The sequence below is a fragment of the Trematomus bernacchii genome, unplaced genomic scaffold (genome assembly GCF_902827165.1).
Source record: "Trematomus bernacchii unplaced genomic scaffold, fTreBer1.1, whole genome shotgun sequence".
NCBI classification, from domain to species: Eukaryota; Metazoa; Chordata; class Actinopteri; order Perciformes; family Nototheniidae; genus Trematomus; species Trematomus bernacchii.
In genome coordinates this window covers 21,350,896-21,372,498 of record NW_022987973.1, presented here as the reverse complement: position 1 = coordinate 21,372,498, position 21,603 = coordinate 21,350,896, and the positions used below count along the sequence as shown (strand labels likewise).

General features: G+C 40.5%; 1 protein-coding gene across 1 annotated transcript in view; it reads right to left on the bottom strand.

Annotated features, from left to right (window-relative positions):
• Positions 1-392: 392 nt before the first annotated feature.
• iqgap1 (IQ motif containing GTPase activating protein 1) overlaps positions 393-21,603 on the bottom strand; it is a 48,846-nt gene continuing 27,635 nt past the window's right edge. The window contains exons 13-37 of the mRNA XM_034116213.1: positions 20,730-20,890; positions 20,473-20,597; positions 19,712-19,875; positions 14,727-14,817; positions 14,450-14,617; positions 13,473-13,615; positions 13,222-13,392; positions 13,044-13,127; positions 12,375-12,446; positions 11,988-12,057; positions 11,530-11,894; positions 10,575-10,738; positions 10,256-10,480; positions 8,877-9,017; positions 8,682-8,766; positions 7,081-7,313; positions 6,834-6,966; positions 6,579-6,681; positions 6,075-6,210; positions 5,896-5,983; positions 4,574-4,783; positions 4,325-4,491; positions 2,175-2,291; positions 1,664-1,772; positions 393-1,172 (exon numbers count right to left, since the gene is read on the bottom strand). Of these exons, the coding sequence (XP_033972104.1) occupies positions 1,059-1,172; positions 1,664-1,772; positions 2,175-2,291; positions 4,325-4,491; positions 4,574-4,783; positions 5,896-5,983; positions 6,075-6,210; positions 6,579-6,681; positions 6,834-6,966; positions 7,081-7,313; positions 8,682-8,766; positions 8,877-9,017; positions 10,256-10,480; positions 10,575-10,738; positions 11,530-11,894; positions 11,988-12,057; positions 12,375-12,446; positions 13,044-13,127; positions 13,222-13,392; positions 13,473-13,615; positions 14,450-14,617; positions 14,727-14,817; positions 19,712-19,875; positions 20,473-20,597; positions 20,730-20,890 (3,639 nt within the window). The 3' untranslated portion in view covers positions 393-1,058. The remainder of the gene's footprint in view (positions 1,173-1,663; positions 1,773-2,174; positions 2,292-4,324; positions 4,492-4,573; positions 4,784-5,895; positions 5,984-6,074; positions 6,211-6,578; positions 6,682-6,833; positions 6,967-7,080; positions 7,314-8,681; positions 8,767-8,876; positions 9,018-10,255; positions 10,481-10,574; positions 10,739-11,529; positions 11,895-11,987; positions 12,058-12,374; positions 12,447-13,043; positions 13,128-13,221; positions 13,393-13,472; positions 13,616-14,449; positions 14,618-14,726; positions 14,818-19,711; positions 19,876-20,472; positions 20,598-20,729; positions 20,891-21,603) is intronic.

Genomic DNA, 21,603 nt, shown 5'->3' with positions numbered 1-21,603 from the left:
GGAAATGGCCATGACACCTCTCCTTTAATAAAAAAAGAATTGAACTCAATATGAGCAGGATGCAAATTTTGTTGCAATGTCTTTTTTATCACTTATCAGATTGCTATTTAGGGAAAAATGTACTTAATATGTTATTATTAATAGGTTATTGTTTTTATTATTATTAATATCATGTTCTTTGGATTTAATGCAAGAGAAATTTAGTAAATTATATAAAAATGAAGTAAAAATATAATACCAAATATTTTGTGATTTTACAATGCACCATCAGAAAATTCATTTAGAAAAATTGATTGAAGACATTTATAAAAACAAATAAGGGTCTTTCATTTGATTGAATTGAAGATTTTAACGATCTTCTGAAACCTTGGTGTGTTAAGTATGCGTTCATGTGGGTCAAATCTCAAGAGAGTTTAATCATTTTCCAATCAAAGCATGTGAAAAACACTTAAATAAAACAAAAACACGAGAAGTAATCTTCTCTAATCTTGTTTTTTCCCTCGACAACTGCTCCATTTTTCTGTCCAGTTTGAAGACACGAAGTGGCCCAGAGAAGGTTTTGAATCCAGCCTGACCGCAGCCCTGCTGAAAAGTACACTAGCACTTTTTTTGTGTAGTTTTGGTGGAGGAGATTTTCTGAAAGCATTTAACATTCAGGTGAGCGGATAAACTATCAGCTAATAAAGACACAAAACGTTATCTCTTTACATAAAACGTACATTTTATAATTAATCAAGGCCCATGCACGAGATTTTCATAATATTTAAAGCAAAACATACAAATCTTAAACCTCTGACCTATACGCAGTTACAGACAAAAAGACAGTGAGAAAAAAGACTCCAGCAAGCTTCTGTGGCCTACTGGCTATTCTATTAAGAATAAAGCACATTTGGTGATCCACATAATACAAAATAATGCACATACATTTGCATAAGGCACATGAGAGAAGTGCAGAAGGGAATGTGTAGGAAGCAGGGTGGTTCAGGTCAGGGCTTTCTGCAACCCTCAAAGTGGGCCTTGTGGTTTGAATCAGTGTCCGTAGCCCTTTTATCCTCTTTCTATTTCCCGTAAAATTTCTTGTTGAGCAGGAAAATGAGCAGGTTGACATTGATGGTGGCTCTGTCGAAGAGCTTCATCACCGCCACACCTTCATACTGCAGCTGGAGGAGATCCTGAAAAACAGACGGGGAAAGAACAAATTAGCCACAATAAATCAACCAAATGTGTTTTCAGGTTTCAGACAGAGGGTGAAAAGAAGTGCTGCAGCACAGGCAGTATGAGAAAAATAAAGAGCTTTTTGAACATTGAAGCATGGAGACATGTCACAGTAGAGACACTAAATACAAATATGAACCTGAAAATGAGCATAATAGGACCCCTTTAAAAAGAAGTCCTAGAATTACTGTAGGTACATTTAATTATTGACAATAAAACGCACTCAAGGCAGAATCGAGCTCAATGGATTCTTCCACGCATTAAAAGTGGTATTCTCCATTGAAGTCTTAATTAAGCTAAATCTAAAGTGTAAATCTGAAAAAAAGCTGGATAGGTAGTTTAACAGTCACCAAGGAGTTTATAATGAGCTTACATCAATGAATCCAATTCAGTTAGTCCATCTACTTCACTGGTGGAAAGATATAGAGATATGAAAGCGAAACAATACCTGATATTCCAACTGTAACGTCTCCAAGTGCACGCCCATGAACTTGGCCTTAACCTCGAACACGCCGACAGTCTCTGCTGGAGAAATCTCAAAAATAGCATTTTTAAACCTGTGAGGGGAAACAGGAAGGACAACATATCATTAATGTTGAGGAAAGATAAACCACACAATAAGAAACTGAGCAATAACAGCCATCTGATTTTTAAATTGTCAATAATTTAACTAAAAACTACTGACAATTTTTCATGAAGGTCTATGACAGCAGTTTAATATGAAATTCATGTTTTGATATTTAACATAAAAAAGGGCTTTAAGTAGCACGCTGTACAACAACTGATTTTATTTTCCATAGGCAGTTTTTAAACCTTTTCAAACAAATCAAAAGTTAAAAACAGTAATTGCCTCAAAAATACTGTCCAAAATGGCAAGTAGGAACTATTGATTTTGCTGGAAATCACACATTTTTGACCGTGACGTGTAGGTGTTCATTTTGACGCCTGGCAGAACTCACTGGTTGGGCTGCAGATCCTCGATGGCGATCAGCACGCCCTTCTCGTGGAGGCGGGAGGCGGTGTATTTCTGTGAGACCTGTTTACTCTTCTTGGCCTTGTTGTTGCCTGGTTTCGCCCTGAGAAGAAGACAGAGAAAGACAAGTGTACAGCTTGATACCATCTCTCAGCACTTAGTGTGAATGATTCTTCGAGTCTTGTTCAACATGTTTGGAAATGGGGTTTTCCAGAATGACACTAATGAAAAATGAACCAACCATGTATTCTGGCCTTCATCCGGTGTTTACTTTGCAGAGTATACACTGTGGCTCTCTGATAAATACACCGTCAGCTGTTTCATGTGTATGTGTTTTGCTGACACAGAATAATTCCACCTCTGACTAACAGATGCCTCATAAAAAGGAAGGATGATCTACTCTGAGATCCTGCTCTTCAGTTCCCACAGGTTTCCTATCTAAGCAGGCAGCAGCTGAGTTGAGTTGCACTCTGCACTCCAGCAGTAAAACGGCACTGGATTAGAAGTCCAAAATCAAAACCAGCGGGAGTCCGAGGATTAACTCTGTGACCCACAGCCTGTTACCCATGACCCAGTTCAGATTTTTGGCACAATTCGGCACGAAGCAAAATATGCTTTGAAAAAAAATAAAAAGAGGATCACAGAATGCTATATTTCGTTCATTACGTATGGGGGAATAAGTCTGATAGAGGTCAGATATCTACATGTACAGTGTAGGGCTGCACAAAAAATTGTTTTTATATAGCCATCTCAATATTAAATTGCGTGACAAACACATTGCGAAAAGCCTTAAGGGACTTTTTTTTACGAATTAGAGTAGAAAACTGCCCTTTGAAATATAACCTATATTATTAACCAATATCGGTTCATTTGTGCATTTGTGTTCGGTTCCATTTGTTTTATTTTATTTTTTTAAATCAACAACCAATGTGTTAAGTGTTAGGGAATAATTTGCTTAGGTATTCAACCTTTGACACAGTTCATCGTTTTCTCTTTTCACTGTCTCTTTTCCAATGGCAATTGTTGCTATCTCTCTTAAGGAGGGGCAGCTTGGGATCCTTGTTGAGGCCAGTCTATGACAGAGCACAGCTGCCATGAGGTCGTTTATTGTTCAGGAACGTAGGTTCCCTGGCGCACATTCTTTTCTATGTACGAGAGCTCTAGTTAGATTCAGGGTCCATATTTGTTTAGTCTTGCTGATGAGGAATGTTGATCTCCGAACTAGTTAAAACCTCAAACTACAGAAGAGTTCTTCAGAATTGGTTTTGCAACCAACCGCTGTGTCACCTCGTGGCACAGCACATGTCTTGTCAATTTTCCGGCCGTAACTCCATAATAAACCATCAGTGTTTGCCATCAAAGCTCGAGCTCTCTCCGTGTCTCTCTGAGTTCGTCTCCATTGTTTCAGAAGTTTCCATCACAATAAGCACCAAGCAGTATACTGAACGTAGCATAACGGCAGAACTGTGTACACTACAATATCTGTTTTGTCCCAAGTAATATCATTGTTGCAATTTCAAACAATGTATTTGCATATATTCCCTGATATAGAGTGGTGCAGGAATAAGTCCTAAAACCCGGACATGAGTTAGCACTAAAGCACCTCCGGTTTGCTCGTTTCAACTTAATTCTTTGTTTTGGGAAGATGCCTCAAATAAAGTCTGTGGTTATCCTTAAGAGATGTTAATGTTATGATTTATGACATAAGATACATCAGTAAAATACGCCACTTCTGAATGTGTGGAGAACAGTCTCCTTTGTGCCCTAAAAATGTTGACTTAATCTCATAACGCAGGACAGTGTTAATATGTGAAGACCCGCGTGTTTGGCACAGAGCTTATTTTCCACTTCAATCCAATGGAAAGTAGGACCTCCACCTTGGATGTAAACACCAGCCCAACCCCAGCTGGAAATATAATCCCTGTCTTTTTGTGTAAAATAAAGATGGTAACCGTTACTGCTTCTGTCTGCAGTTCAATCATGCACACATGTGGGTTGTTTGGCCTGTCAACAGAAATCCTATATGACCCATATTTCTACGGTATATGTAAACAAGAAGCCAATAAATAATAAAATATGTTAAAGAAAGTTCTCCACTGCATTACATTTAATTTAAAGCTAAAACAGGTCACTCACTTGCCCTTGCTGGCCAGGTTGTCCATGCAGGTCTTGATATACTGATTGTAGGAATCGATCTGGACATTGAAGAAGTTGGTCTTTGAATTGAGGGCGGTGTTGGTCTGCTGAAGTCTCACCAGCTCGGCTTTCCTGCGCTGGCGATACCGCCTCTGATTCCTGATGTCCTGTAACACACACATCACATTTATGTTAAACACTGAAGAGTTGAATTGTCTAAATCCAGGGGATGATTCGATGTTTTCTTACCTTGGCTATGTCGTTGATGAGGTCCTGGTAGCGGTTCTCGGGGTGCACCTTCCCCAGCTCGGCGAGCCTCTGCAGGTTGCTCTTGATCTTGTCCTTCTTGCCCTGCAGCGTCAGGCTGTCGTCCACCACCGGCTTCACCTGCTTCATCTTCTCGGGGGTCTTGGCGTCTCTGATGGCCCTCCTCTGCATGGCGCGCTGGTACTCTGCTTCCTGTCATCCAGGGAAACAGGAGGAATTAGTCCATGTTAGTCCATGTTAGTCCATGTTAGTCCATGTTAGTCCATGTTAGTCCATGTTAGTCCATGTTAGTCCATGTTAGTCCATGTTCCCATTGAATGAGCTCTAAAAAGCACTGTATCTTTAAAGTGCAGGCAACTATTTCAACACTGTTTGCAGCTTACACCTTATTTACTTAACATTAAATGAGTTATGGCAAGTAGTGTCTATGATTTGGCTGATTTGCTACAGCAGCTAACAGATGTCCGTCTCTGCAGCTGCTGCCTGCTCTGCTCCTGGCAATACGAGTTATGTTCACGCTTCCTTCACTTTATAGGCTTTAATTCAATAAACAAAACTTTAAAAAGTCAACCGACTTGAGTTCTGTAAATATGCACTCACTTGATCCTCCTTAACAAATGGATGTGTGTCTCTAAAACCAAACTAAATTGGAATCACAAGAAATTAATTTGGAAATAAACTGTAATGACAGTTACATTTCCAGGCAGCAACATATGAATTGTATTATATTACACTCAGTTTTCAAGTTTATTGGGGTTGAGTTGTCTCAATATTTATGATTTGCTTCATATTTGTAACCGTAATTTAAACAATGTTCTTTCCTAAGTGTCACATTTTGGATGTCTGCTAAAACTGCTTGCCATTTGTACTTCCCCAATACATAAATAAAATAAACATTATCTATTATGAGGAATTGGTGTTCTCATAGTTAAACAAATAGATTGTGAAGAAAACAAATGTTAGCAACAATACACCTATCTGGTATTTTAGTAGTATCATTAGCTATAATGATGATATCTAATATTGCCATTGGCCCATAAACACAGCTGCATGTGTTACAAAGAGGATTTTGCCATTGAGGTATTTTCAGTTTGTACAAATTCCGTGAGAAAAATAGGAAATAGAATAACCTTTTCCTGTTTTGTGCCATAAGAAAAAGCAGTTTGTACACCTGTGAAAAAGCTACAGGCTTACCATCTTGTGGTGAGGGTCTAGAAGGTTTACATTAATTATAGCAATTTCTTCACATTTTCACTCAAATATGATCAGTTGTCGCTTCTATTGCCCTGAATGGTTTGTCTGACCTGCTCTGTGCTTGCTGACAGGTCCAGGATCTCAGTGAGAGTGTCCCCAGGCTGGAACCTGATCACATCCACGATGAGCCTCTTGGTGCTGAAAAGAAACATTTATAAGAAACAATTAGATTTTCTGAAACAACCAAATACAAATCTACTCCGATAGCCATGAATGGACAGTATCTTACTTGAGCAGGAGAGTCCGGGCGTCCATCTCTGCATTGGCCTCACCAGGGAGGTCAAACTTGTTAGTGAGGGTGAGAGACACCTCCGTCTTCCCCATCAGCTCTTTGTTGGGGTCGTTGGGAGGAAGAGGATTCTCCCCTGAGAGTGGATCAGATGGAGAGAGATGTTGATTTACAGTAAGGCAAGTTAGACATTCACAGGGCATTATATGACATAACATGTATATTGTTAAAGGTTAATGGGATAACAAAAATCTCTCAGTTACAAATGTATTCTTTCTGTACCTCAATCTTTTTCTATCAGAGCATTTAAGTACATGTTTCTTAAAAAGTATCCAATTTTCCCAAATACACATGATTTAGTTCATCTTTATCGCTCTTTAATGAGCTTGTAGCGATATTTGCTTCACTACCGTCTACTTTTTTACTTACGTGTACTTTAATGTTGCACACTGCGATTTTCATTGTTCTTAGCCTTATGACAATAAAGATCCAATATATTCTCACCGATGAGGGACTCCACGGTGGGAACCTCCCCCAGGTCCTCCAGCAGCTCGTGGATGGGGTCATTATGCTCTGGAGCGATGGCGTCCTGATGGTCCAGCAGCAGCTAACAGGAGAGAAGAACAGGCAGTGTGTTAGCCAAACTTAAGAAGACCAAACCGTTCAAAAACATCTGATCATGAAGAATCCAGGCACCAATTGATGAGAATACATATAAGCAGTTGGGATAACATGAGGTGGAAGGAGGTCCAAACTCACAGTGTGAGTGTTGATGATCTCTCCAATGGAGATGTAGATGACAGGTTTGGTGACGGTCACCAAGTCAGAGTACTGATCCACATTAAACTTATCCTCCAGCGAGGGAACATCACAAGCTGCCAGGAAGAAACGCCTGCGATGAAAGAAGGAAGGATAAAGTCAGATGGTCCAAGAAACAAAAGGGACGAGGTAAAAAGGAAGGAATAGGATTTCTTGAAAGGTATCTCTACAACAGCTAACAACAGACCTGAACTTCTGGTAGGAGTTGCTGAGATATTCATTGATGGGGTTGAGGTGGGCGTTGTCTCCCAGGAACATCTTGTTGGAGGCGGCGTGCTGCAGCATCTTGGCGACGGAGCCCAGGTTTCTCCGCTGCTCAGTGGTCAGCTGGCCCCCCGCCGATACCTCGATGATGTCGAAGGCATCGGGGGCCACGATGGCTGGGTTCATGTAGCGGTAATACAAGAGGTTCCCCACAATCTGGAAAGCCGCAAATAGAACGAGTTAGTTAGTTTAAATTATAACTATGAGATGTATTTGACTTCTTTTTTGTGCTTAATGAGAACAATGTTAGGAGGAAAAAATAGTTGAACAAGCATATAAAGGCTCTTATGATTGGAAGTATTACCTAACGGATCAAATAAAAACTCAAGCAATGTTAGTTCAGTTATATTAAAAAGGTGTTGTTTTGTATGGAAGCCCTGAGAGGCAAGTTCAAAAATAAACATTTTGGTGAGAGCATTTTCTCAGTCAAAATGGTTTTATCTGTAGGTCGTAAAAGTTTATTTTCATCTGTGAAACCACAACATTTTTGCCTAGTGAAAATAACTACTTTTGGCAAGATCATACTTCAGGTTATTTATATGATTTACTCTGTCAAAACAAATATTTTTTTGTTAGAATAATTATATTAGTTTTTGCTGTTGTCATATCTGGAAAAAACACAAATGCTTTTTATCTCATTTAAAACATGGTGCAGTTCAGCCTAGTGTGGCCAAAACGAGTATTACAACAACAAGCTCTGTCACAGACCAAAAAGGAACTTCGAAAGAATACAATGCCAAAGATTTTTACCCCATGTAATTAACACAGGTCATAAAATCATTTAGATCAGACTTACAAAATCAATAAATACAAATGATTAACTTTTTTGCCTCTCTGGGCTCCCGTAGTAACATACAGCCACACACAAATACTAATATATGCAGTATCACTGAATTAAATAGGCAAACAAGTGAATAAATCATTGAATTAGGATTATTTTCTAAACATTTTAACTTTGCCATTCAGGGAGTGCACTTGTTGTCATTCAAAACAAGGAGCTGCAAATGACATATTTGTTGGCATCATTCTATTTAATTACTATTCAGATTCATCTTGAATTGGATGAGTTGAGATTAAGAGGTTGGTAGGTTCTACAGAAAAAAAGGAGGAAAGGCTCTTGACCATGTCAGGACACAGCTTGTGGAGGAAGAAGAGGAAAGCCAGGAGAGTGTCAGGGCTCGCCTTAATGTCAGCAGACACCCCCGCCCCGACAGACAGGCTGCAGCTGGTCCAACAGGCGGGTAAAGCAGAGCGAGAGCAAGAAAGGGGAAAAAGGAGAGTCAGGTTTAAGAAACAGTGAAGAGGGAGCCAGGCAGAAGATGGGAAAATACTTTCAACAAAGAGGCCAGAGAAGGGAAGATTTCAACACAACTTCTTTCTATCTCAGTATGTTTTAAACTATCTGTGGGCTGGTTGTGTCTGAGTGGACTGGGAACATAAATATATATATTGTGTGATTCGAGTGAACTGATCCTTACCCCTAACCCTATGACAAGTATAAACACTCAGAATAAAGAAGCGAACCTTGAGCAGCTCGTCCTCAGTGGCATCAGGGAATTTCTCATGAAGGGTGTCTTTCAGCACCTTGGAGACGAAACGCATCCCGTATCTGACAAACAAAATAACAAAGTGTGAGACAGGCAGGGAGAACAAATAATGATTACTGCTTTGAGAAAGCTGATGAGGATGGTGATGCTGAGGACGCAGGGAGGAACGTACGGGATTTTATCCACCGAGACGATTATGGCCGACAGGAATTTGTCTGTGATCGTCTTCATGTTCTTGATGGACGCCTCCAGTCTTGTCCTCACCTCCTCGTGGGCCATGGCCTGCTCTGGAGTCACGTCGTAAGGCAGCTTACTGTTGAGGACAGGACAGCAAGAGATGAAGACATATAGAATCTAGTGCTCATAATAACCTACTGAAGACTTATGTGCTTTACTGTGTAGTACTGTAGACATTGAGACAGCATTGAAAAACAAGCAAAATTATTGCCAGTATCAAACATTTAACATCTTTTAGCAACATTGAGCCCCATTCACAAACTGCTTTTAAGAAATGTATTCGTTAAACCCTCTTTAGCATAAGATTGTGACATTCACTAATGTTTCTTATCTAAGATATGTTTTAACAGGAGCACATTTGAGAGCGGACCCGTTTTTCCAAAATAATTGGTTATTGCATTTTCTTTAATTAAACATTTGATAATAATAATAATAATATATTCGTTAATTTAATGTTGCGACCATGCAATCACTTTTTGCCAACTCTAGCTGTAAAACAGATGAAATATCTTGCTTAGAAAAAAAAAAAACAATGCTTTGGAACAAGTTTGATTAATGACTGAATGGTGCTTCATGAGAATATTAAAGGGGCCCTTTTATGCTAATTCTCAGGTTCACATTTGTACATTCCATTAAATGTACAAGCTCTACATATACTGTACCATGTGTCTCCTCCATCTGACAGTTGTTGCACAGGCAGTGGAGGACTGTAACTACATTTACTGACTCACTGATGCACAATTTTGAGGTATTGAAAGGGTCCCTATTCTGCTAATTTCCAGGTTCATAATTGTATTTTGTGTCTCTACTCTGACATGTCTCCATGCTTTAATGTTCAAAAAGCTCTTTATTTCTCTCACACTGCCTGTGCTGCAGCACCTCTTTTCACCCTCTGTCTGAAACCAGAGCCCAGTCTGCTCTGATTGGTTAGCTGGCCAGCTCTGTTGTGATGTTTAACCGCTTAGATATGTCCCGCCCCTTAGCCTATCACGTACAATGTGTTGGAGGGCTAGCCAATAGAAGCGCAACTGTTACACAGTGATGTCATTATGTAACAGAAGTCAACTTGGCAGTGTGACAGACAGGGGGGGGTGGAGAGAACTCCTTCTGGAGGGAACTTTAGGATTTTAACCTTTTCTCGACCATTTACATGCACCAAACCTATATAACACACTACAGGAAAGGGAACCCTCCAAGAATAGGACCAATCAATATAGACAGTTATAGACCAATGAATTGCTTTCCTGTTTTTTAGCATTGATATTGCAGTTATGTTTTCCATATTATGAAAAAACATGAACCCCTCCGGCTCACCTGGCCTCTCCAGTCTGCGTCTCCATCTGGTTCACCCAGCTCTTGTAGATGTCCACGGGGTCGGTCTTTATGTTTAGCGTTTTGTCATCCATGATCTCCTTGACGACGGGGGCCAGGATCTGCCGCAGAGCGTTCTGTCCCCGCGCCCCTCTGTGGAAGCTCACCACCATCTTGATGACGGTCGGGTTTCCTGTGATGATCTCCTTCATCTCGTCCACCTTTGACCTGCGAAACAAAACATGATTACACAGTGTATTCATCAACCAGGCCTCGTGATCCTGTGGGTATGAATGACTGTGTTTCAGTGTCTGCTTCTCACTTGATCTCCTCCTGCAGGGCAGTTTTGAAGAGCTTGGTCAGCAGGTACTCCTCCCTCTGGTTGGAGGCGTAGTTATACAGGGTGAAGATGACGGAGTCCATGAACTTAGTGGACTTATTCTGTGGCATCTGGAAGATCAGCTTGGCGAGATACGTGGGGTTGGTCTAAAAGGAAGGATTATTATAAGAGAGTTTAAGACCAGGATAAAAATCTGCTGTGAGTCTGTTGTTCAGAAGACAAAGGCTCCTTTCACATGTGCAATGCAACCTTAAAAATATTTAGAAATGACCCGGAGGAGCTGTATGTGAGAACAAAAAGATCCTTATCGTTCTGACAGGATATTAAACAGGCTTTTCACAGCCAGCTTCCTAGTACTGAGTCTGAGTCATGTTCAATGTGTGAATAGAGACCCTTATAGCCCAGAGAATACATAGAAAATAAATGGCTGCGTTGATGACTTTTCTATCGTGGTTGGCAAACATATTGAAAACACAAACAAAAATACCTTTTCCCATTTTGGGAATTTCTTTCTTTAAAAGGCTGACAATAAAACATTCAGACAATTTTAAGGAACAGTAAGAGACCTGATTGTTAAGGACAGGGGTCTTTAAAAGGGGATCCTGAGTGTTACAGCAGGGGCTCCACATTCCTTTTGTTGGATAATATTTGTATTTTGAACATCATAAATAAAACATAACATTGAACTCTTACAAAGGTTGGAAATTAACTCTTTGAATAAAAATTGTACCGTCTCTTGAAATATTAATATTGTTTGTTGGGCTGTTGAATGAAGCTAATTTAACAGCTACTTGTATATTTTACCAGCATTTGGCTGAAGCTAATTTCCGAGACTGCTCTTATTAAAGGGGCCCTATGATGCTCATTTTCAGGTTCATATTTGTATTTTGTGCCTCTACTGTGACATGTTTCCATGCTTTAATGTACTGTAACGTACCTGTAACAGATAAAAGAGGAACTGGTAGGCCTCCAGTTTGACCCTCTTCTCCTTGCTGAGGGCCTTCAGCCCCCCCCTCTGCTTGTTCATCATCATCATGTTGGACAGCTGGCCCTTGTTCTTCCTGGTCAGCTTCTTGCTGTGGGACACCACCTCCTGCAGCGTGATCTTGTTCTTCACCAGCAGGCCGATCTTGATGTCCATCAGGTTCAGGTCGTTCTCCAGCTGCTGGTTGGAGCGGATGTTGGTGACCACCTCCTCGCGGAGATGCATCAGCTCCAGCTCCTCCTGGAAGTCCTGGTCGCTGTGGTCCAGCAGGTGGACGAACTTCCTCACCACCGCCATCGGAGGATCCTCGGCGCTGACTGCGTGAGGAAGGAGATTTAGAGAGTCAAACCACCGCAGACACTAGAGAACAATCCAAAGCACTATAAAAGGTCTGTTGGGATGCTACTCACTCAGCGTCTTATAGTCGTCTCTGGCCTTGTTGGCTCTAATGAAAGCCTGAATCTTCACCACCTGATTGATCTGCAGTAGGAAACAGCAATCACTTGGTTGATCAATTGTCTTCATTAAGCACAGGAATGCACTGTGAGCTCAAGTGGAAATGACTTCGCTCATGGCAGAGTGTTAAATGAGCCTCCCTCTAACCCCACAGGACACAGACTAAATGTCAACAGATGTCAGGGGAAATGTATGCACAGTGATTTACAGCTTTTATTAGAGAACACTGCGATTTTACTAAAAACCCTAACAGACCATTTGTCTTGGTTCTTTGTTGTTGTGCAAAACTCAGTTATCTGTGATCTCTTAATAAAACATGGTGTCAGGCTATGAATACTCACGTGATCTTGGAAGTACTTCAGCCTATCCTTGTATTTCTTACGAGCTTGGTGCATCCGAACCATGGATTGGATCTGAAGGAGACAAAACAAATCCTTTAGTCTTAACTGTATTTATACGAGCAATGATAATATTCAGATTACATAAATTGCTAGGACTTGACAGAAACTTTCGAAACTTTGAATTGTATTCATATTGTTTACAACCAAATACTTAAATCATAGATTTTTTGCAGGCATTTCTACAGTACACTTATATTATTAGCACCTTGCCATTTGTAGAATATATTCAGTGGTGGCTGCATTGGATTGTTTATAACTTGTGTGACAACAGTTTGCAATTATTCCAGAGCTTTGTGAAGTCCAAATGTCAGAAAATTGAAAAACATTTTAAAATTCCAGAAATGGATTTGAATGTTTAAAAACATGCTGCTATCCAGTTTGTGGCTAACACAGGGAAGCATGCACCTGTATTAATGAGGCAGTCTGGCAGCAATCCAACAGCTTCATAAATCACATTTATATAACAAAATCTTTTATCTTTTTTTAGGCTGATGACATCAGTTAAATATAACAATAGACATTCAAATCTCCATTTTGAAAAACTCAAGAGAAGCTTTGAATGTGAAACAGTCACACTCAGTACATCCTGACATTGTGTTATAGTTTTACCTTGACAGCCTCATCAGTGTGGTCTTTCAGATACTGCTTACGGTCTTTGAACTTCTTCCTCTGTTTGTGGCCTTTCCAGTGAGCCTGACGGTAAAATAAATAAATAAAATGAAGATCAGTTGAATAATAAGTCCTGATAGCAGACAGGAGTTAGCATTACTCAGGATGATATGTGTACCTGTATGCAGCTAACAGCTGGTTCTTGGGATTTCAGGAAGTTAATCCTCTCCTTTTGGCCATTCCTCACCAGGTAGCCACGGCAACGAGCTTGCAGCTTGGCGATCAGAGTCTCGTTGGCCAGCCACAGCTGCTCGCGATTATAGGCAGTGGTTACCCCGGAAACCACCGACTGACAGGGGGAAACAATGAGTTTAACGTGGTGCTAAAAAGCTGCGCTGTTGTGCTGCAATCTCAGCGGCCGTGACCTACCTGGATGTCCTCCTTGTTGAGCTGGGTGTTGTTCTGCAGGAAGCCCTCCGGCTCCACCCAGGTGCCCTCCTTGCTCTGCAGATTATAGTAGTAGTTGTGTCCTCCCTTCACCCAGTGCTTCATCCACTCACTTCCATTATCACCTGGACAGACAGCATTACAGAACAAAAGGGGACAAGATGGAGCCAGACGTTAGCAAGAAGCATCTTCCATCCATTTCCAGTTTAGAGAAGAATTTCTTGATTATAATAATAACGATTATAAGGGAAACTAAAACTATTTTCAAAATGAATACACTTTATTCCTATGGTCTAAGACAGAGGGGAATCTACAGCCTGTACGGAGAACTTTTTCTGTTTCACAACACACAGCACTAAAGTAGAATTAAACTTATTTGGGTAGAAAGAAGCAGAAAAAAATCTCCAGACAATATACTTGATGACACAAGTTTGAGACAAACTTTGAGTGCGAGTAGCTCATGTTCAACTAAGTCATGGAAAGAAAACATCTGAATTTATTTATAAGGTGATGTTCGCCTTGAATTTTGTTTTGAAATCAAAATCAGAATTATAGAAACACAGCAGGCAATGTACATTTTGTACAGCAAAGGGCACAAGTCAGATACAAAGTCAAAATACAATAGTAGAAGCTTACATATTATATAAAGAGGCCATCAGACGTTGATGAAATAAATTCAAATTCATACACATCTAGGTAGAAAAATGATTTGCAGCATTATGAAGTAAGTAATCTAATAAAGGTTTCATGTCTTTCATGTCACAGTATAGGGAGCTACTACCACTTAAACGTATGGCAGTTGTAAAACCCTAATCAGGCCAATCTCTGCATCCTTTAAAACACTGGAAACCGCTTAAAAGATTCATCATTCCTCCAAAATGTAGCAAAGTTGTCGATGATCAGCACAGGGCCACAGCAACTGTCACATCAATACTTTTACCACTGACTATTCTCCTCACCTTCTGCCTTCTTCTCCTCTTTGATCTTGGACAGGTCGTCCTGGTAGGTCTGCCCACACTCAGAGGTGACCCCGTACAGTCCGGCCCCGGGGTTGCGCAGCGCCGCCAGCGTCTGAGCCGGGTCGCCACTGTCCACTGCCTCATTCACAGCCTGGATGGACTGAGAGACTGCGGGTACAAACGCAAACAAAACATCAGTCTTTGCTGCTCTTCTTCTCATTCTGCAGACTTATAACTGAAATAGTGTACGGTTAATGAAAACAGAGTGTGCTCTTACACTGTAAGGCCTCCTGGGTGTCCTGGTTTGCCTTCAGAACAGCATCCTGGATCTCATCCAGCCACACCACAGCAGACGGGTCTTGGGTCTCCTGGAAGGAAACAGAACAATATGTTTTGAAACAAACAGTGCACAGCAAGCAAGCAAACACACACACCATCTTTCCTGGAGTTAATCATGGTTGTATCAGAGAGCTTTTGTTTTCTCTTCCAAAGCAGGAGCCTAACACCAAAGTTGTATTGTTTGTTTGAGTTATAATATATTATTAAAAACAGCATATCAGACTTTTGTAGTACTCAAAACCCCCTCTGTAGTAGGTCCTGCTACAGTATTCTATAACCATGTTGCATCGATTCGACTTCTCTCCTCATATTGTGATACTTACAGACTCACAAAGTAAAAACAAGGTGCAACTGCTTACATTTTGTCTTTGAATATGTATTTAAAAAAGACCAGGTACATCTTCCTGCCAGTTCTTATATCCTCAGTCCTAGTGTGGATAGTAGTGGGACAAGGAAATCCTCGACTGTACCATAAAGATAAGCAGCTGTGGGTTAAATGTGCCGGATATTTAATCACACAGTGTTCAAATTGCAACATCTCTTAGGGTTGCATTATATTCTGCTCCGTTTCCTGCTAAGTGGGTGTCGACATCCCTCGCTCTGTATAGATTTCTACATTTGTGATAGAAAAGCTGTTGCTTGTTGATTATGAGGGGCTGACACATCATCGCTGTCACATTTAAGCTGCTGTAAATACGCAGAAAGCTGTAACACCTTTTACATTTGGCCAGTAATAAAAAAAAACACCACAAACAGACCTATAAAGTAATAAATGTCACTCATAGATGTTTTTGTTGAAAGTTATGTCACTTGATTCCATTTGCTTAGACAACACCAAGGCCTTTATACTGAATGTAACACTATATTATTATGGACTGCAGTTCTACCTAACTACAACCAGATGGCGCACTCTGTCTCTGTATATCATGTGGAAGCTGTCTACCGCGTAAATCAGGCAACTCATTTTGTTTCAGCCCCCCCCTCCTCCATGTGTCCCGCCCCTGTATGCTGTGCTCCAGGGTAGATGAGAGGAGGTGTGTGCATGTATGTATGTATGTGTGTGTGAAAGAGGTGGGCGTGTATGACTGATACCCGATCTTGAAGGTTTCTGATGTAAGGGGAGGGGGAGCTAACATCTGCAGCAGCATGCAACACCAGGACTCATGCCGTTTTAGTAAACAGAGCCCTACCTGTTGATTGCTGTTTGCATGTTTGCACTCGGCAACATAAGTGGCATGTGTGTGTGTGCGGTGATGAGGAGCTGCCCTCAGCTGGCAGGAGACAGGGTGTGGTGCCGGGTGGATGGTGGGTTGGAGGAGGACTTGGGCCTGACTTTGTGTGGTTCACACGTTACAAGCTCATCATGGAAATAGAGGAAGTGAAAGCTGAAGAGGCTGAGTGGTTGAAAATTCAGCTTTTTTTTTACTTTTCTTCTGCAATTTCTTTGTCAATTCCATAGAAATCATGAGCAAGGTTTCAAAACCACCTTAGGAACATTGATTACATTTTTCTCTTTTTAGTTTTCTAATTTTTAATACTATTTTTAAAACAGTTTATTGTATGTCTTTTATATAAGGTATATAAAGATGTATTGTCAATACTAATTTATTTTAGGTCTTTTTTATTAAGTATTTATTTAAATTTGCTCATATTTTCTCTTTATTTTAGATTTTTTGTTCATGTCCTAAATGTACATTTTCTTTCAATGTAATTATTTACCTCATCTGTCACACTGCCACTAAAGGACACCAGAGGCAGAAATGTCGATTGCATGTATTTACTTTTAGTTTTCTCATTTGATATACTGCCCCGTCCTATATATTCAATATCATGCGTTTCATACAGTATATAGAACATCACGTCATTATCAATGAAAAATTCTTGTTTACAGTATGAATGGAAATGAGCACTGGCACAATGATATAATGTATGAGTAATCTTCTAAGGGCCAAAAACAATTTTGAAAAAATAAATAAAAATAAAAGGAACCCATGAGCTCATTCATATGTCTATGGGCCAAACGCCTGAAGCATGAAAACACACATACAGAACAAAGCATGGCTACACTGAAACCCACACAGTCCCCTTTGCCTTAGTAGCAGTTACACAGCAATAACCTTCTAAAGAAGCGCACTGTAGTGGACTACATTGCGCTTGTTAGTCAGTGCAGTCTGGGCCGGACTTCCTGCTGTTTATCCAGGCACAGCCCTCAGCCCAGTCAGCACCGGCCCCTGCCTCACTGTCTCTGACTAACTCTTCTAATACTGCACAGTTAATGAGGCGACACCAAGAAGCCAGCCACAAATTAAACCACAGGCGGAAAGACCGTTGAGGCTTGCTTTTTCTCTGAACTCCCCTTCCCTCGTATCACCTGGAAACACCCCCTCCTGCAGCCGGACTGTATCTCCACCATGTGGGTCTTCTCCTCAGTTAACCCCCATCCCTCCTCTGTGATCCCCCCCCCCCCCCCCCTCTCTCTCAGCTGGGGAACATCTCTTCTCCTGCAGCGCTTTGAAACCCAACAGGAAGCTCACACTGCCCTAACTGCTTCCTCTCTGTCTTTAACTAATGGCCTCAAACAGAAACATGCGCTAATCAACAACCAGAGGGAGGTGTGTTTGCGTGTGTGTTCGTGGTGCATGCATTACACTGGTCAGCTTTCTGCCCTTTTATGGAAGCAAAACACTGCTTGTTATTTCCTATGCCTCTGAAATCAGCAGGAAAATAGTCTTTTTTTCACTCCCTTGTTTTTTTACTTGTGTTTTTTGTTCTGGGTCCCGTTATGAAAGTGTGCCGAGTTCCCACATGATGTATTCCAGGGTTTGGATATAACTGGTGGCTGTTGACATTTCAAACAGTGTGGGTAGCGGCCAAGTATTTTGGAGCCCAGACTTGATAAGAGATATTTTTGTAACTATATTTACACAGGATAAAAACAGACTCTAGTCAAATGGATTCACTGAAGCTTGTTCCTTTTAAATACATTTTTTTTTAAAGAAATCAAGTGAAAACTAGTGCTTGTTTAATCATGTATATTATTTATTCAATTGTGTTTGTTTTAGTCCTGTGTCAAAGGTCAACCTCATTCTGTTTTTTGTTTTACATTTATTTAAAAGTCATGGTAATTAAGACTATCTCAAATGTTTAGGTCTAGTTTTAAAAACATTTGATATTGTAGTCTTTTTTGTCATCAGATTTTATTTTGTATGAACATTAAACTCGGAGTAGTGTTAATCCACTTTATGCTTATTAGGGCTTTTCACCTCTTCTGCACCTTTGTGCTCTGTGGTGAAACTGAATCCACCTCCTGCAGTCTAACCTCACCTACAGCTGCGTTGGCTTTGCTCCTCCTACGACAGGCAGACAAACTTAACATGGCCGCCTTCCTGTGAAATCCGATGCAAATGTTCTGCACGTACAGAAACCACGATCATCAGCTTGCCTCACTCGAGTAAAGATAACAAGCAAATGAGGCAGCGGATGATCCGCCTTCAGGAATGACTCTTCAATATCATGTCTGGACTTAGACATGCACATGGGAAATAGGGAGAGGTAATGCAAAGATAGGTGAAACCTCAGAGAGCTGAAGAGACAGAGAGCAGACAGACAGGAAGTGAGCGGGGGGAAGAGATGATCACACCATGACATCAGGAGTCTGGTGGTGTCATGTGGAGCTCAGAGGCCTGAGTCACATGGAGACATCTGCTACAAGCATGGGTCTACAACCCCATTCATCTGTGACCACACATCACAATAATGCTTCTGCTGCAGACAGTGTGTGGGTATTTAAGGTCAATTGATTTAACCCATAATGGAATGTTTTGTGTTTTTAACTATTAATGGCTTTAAGGTGATGTGATGCACCCTGCCCTGTATAGAGGCTAGATGCTTCTTAAAATGTTTGAAAAAGCTCAAAGTTAAGCATCAGGATATCAAAAGGTATGTTTTTTTTGTCCAATTTCAATATGAAGGCTTATATAAAAATATAGAAAATGCTTAAATTAAATAAAAAAAATGATCCAAAAAAGGGTTTAAAAAACCAGAAGCTAGGGTAAGAATTTTGGATGCAAGAGCCCAAATTCAGGGGCCTCTGGCACATTCTAATGACACTGTTACATCTTATTCCCTGGTCTGAATTATTTGTATTGAGTATGTCAACTCGATTGAAAAAGAATAGTGCATTTTAGTAAAGGAAAATTAGTCGCATTGAACATACAAATACTAATCAAAGTAGTAATATTTAAAACCAGGACGTTTGCTTATTTATTTATTTATTGACACCTTCACTGTAGGGGGTTAATCCTGACATGCCACAACGATAGTTAGTGAATTGATTCACTGTAAACCGAAATAGAACCTTATTAACAACTATTTGTCAACTGGAGAGTACTCTGTACTTGCCAAGGACACAGGTTTCAATAAATTAAGGGTATAAATTACTATTTCATAACAGAAATCCTGATTGTAATTCAGTAGTATGAAAACAAATTGCCTTGATAACTTTCTGGGGGTGTGTGCAATATTTTGGAGACAGATATGAGTGCTTATCCAGCAAGTCACTGCATCAACTAAACCAAATATTGAATATCGCTCCATATTTTTGGCTCCTCACATGTTTCATATGCCCAGTTATACTGTATTGTTTCCTTACAGTTATCAACGGTATGAGCTGCAGTAAAACGCTTTTAAAAGTCTCCACCTAACTGTAGCCAGGCACGGTTTGCATATAATGTTTGCATAATGCTCACCTGAATTAGATACACACAAAAAGAAGCAAATAACAAAAGGGATGGACCCGGGCTCAGACACACTAACCAGAGTAAACATAATAATCATCCATACTTCATATTTATTTTTAGATGATAACCTCAACATCAGTTTCTCCATCTCTACATGAAAAACGTGTCAATGTTTGTGTCTTACGTGAGCCTTCTCTCTGCGGGCCTCCAGCAGTTTGTCGTGGTAGTGCTGAGCCACAGACGGGTCCACATCTGTGAGCTTGGCTGAGGGGTTCTGCAGCATGGACAGGGTCTTCGTGGGATCCCCCTCATCCAGGGCCTCGTTGATCAGCCCGATGGCGGCAATACCTGCAGAGGAAACGGATCAATTAAAACTCTGTGGGTCCAGCACCACAATACAAGATGAATTGGAAGATATGGACGAGAGGGAACTTTCCAAAAGTGTAGAAATGTTCTCATGGAGCTCACTAAATAAATCGTAACTGTAATCCTCTGCATTAATACTTTTTCCAATGTATTTTATATCGCCTACGGATGGGATAATATTTAATAATAAGAGTTACAGTTAAAATGTTTACCATCGAACCTTGGGCAGGTTACTTGTTAGCATACAAGCTATTAGCGACGACAAGGAGGGTGTGTTTTTGGAAGGGTTTGTCTGTCAGGAGGATTATGGGAAAACTACTGGCCTTATTTTCATAAAACGTGTTGTAAGAGTGAAGCATGAGCCATTCAGAAGCTGTCTAGTTTGGGAGCGAATTAGAATCATGGGGGAGATATACTAACTTATTTTCAATTCTGTTAACATTGCAAGATATGGCCTTGGCAGAGATCAGTGCTTTCTGATTGCCTTCCTAGTTATCTTTAGTGGCAACCATTTTAAAACAGTAAACATGAAGACATTTGACATATTTGGGCGTGAATGGATTCCAATGTGTGTCTTACGTTCATGCTCCTCATGCACAGTGAGGTTGACTTGGTCGATGCAGGCTTGGATATCATTCCAGGTGAGATAGTCGCAGCCCTCCTCTCTGGCTGCTGCCTTCAGACGCATCAGTTCATCCATGTACCTGAGGAACAAAGGTACAACATCATCAGCCTGCCTACGTCCCATCAAGAAATACACAAAAACCTCTGACAGCACTTATTCAATGTGTGTGTGAGTGAGTGAGTGTGTGTGTGTGTGTGTGTGGTGTGCTCACCTCTGTGCATATTCATCCTCCACATTACTGAGTCCAGTGACGACGCTGGACAGCTGTTTCCAGAGGGCGGTTCGGTCCCCAGCGTCCATCGCCTGGTTCATCAGCACCACCGACGACAGCATCTCCACGGCAACCAGCAGTTCTGGGTGGGACAATGAGCCCTGCGGGAATCACGACACACATTTACCTCATCTGTCACACTGCCACTGAAGGACACCAGAGGCAGACATGTTGACGGCATCTGGACTTGTTGTTCCACAGTTCAATCAGAGGAAACATGGCCGAATTGAAACATCAGAAACACACTCTAAAGCAACAGGTGATAAAGTAGTCAGTTATACGACCAATACACTGCTTTTAAATTAGCTGGATATGTTATGTACTGTCTGCCTTACAGAAATACATTTTAGTCAGTAGTAGTAGTAGTTAGTTTCAACTAATAAAAATGCTCTGCCTTCCAATAAGTAATATCCTTGCAGGGCTTCAACTAATTCATATTTACATTGCTGACTCATCTGTTTAGTCTTTAAGATGTCATAAAACAGTACAAATAAAAGTATCCCATAATAGTTCCTTGATTCTCACAGAATGCCTTCATGTTGCAATGAATCCAAATAACAAATATATTTAAAAAGTCAGAAATTATATATATATTTTAAAGATCTTAAAAGCTGGATTCTAGCAAATGTTTGGCGTACTGTATTGATTTTCTGTTAATCGCCTCATTAGTTTATAAACTTATTGGGAATTATTCTAGTACAAGATGGAACATGATATATGTTTTCTATCTGAAGGTGGAATAAAATGACTCTGGAAATCTGTTACAAGGTGTTGGCTTGTTTCAATAAATTGTTAAAACAAAACCTATGAATAG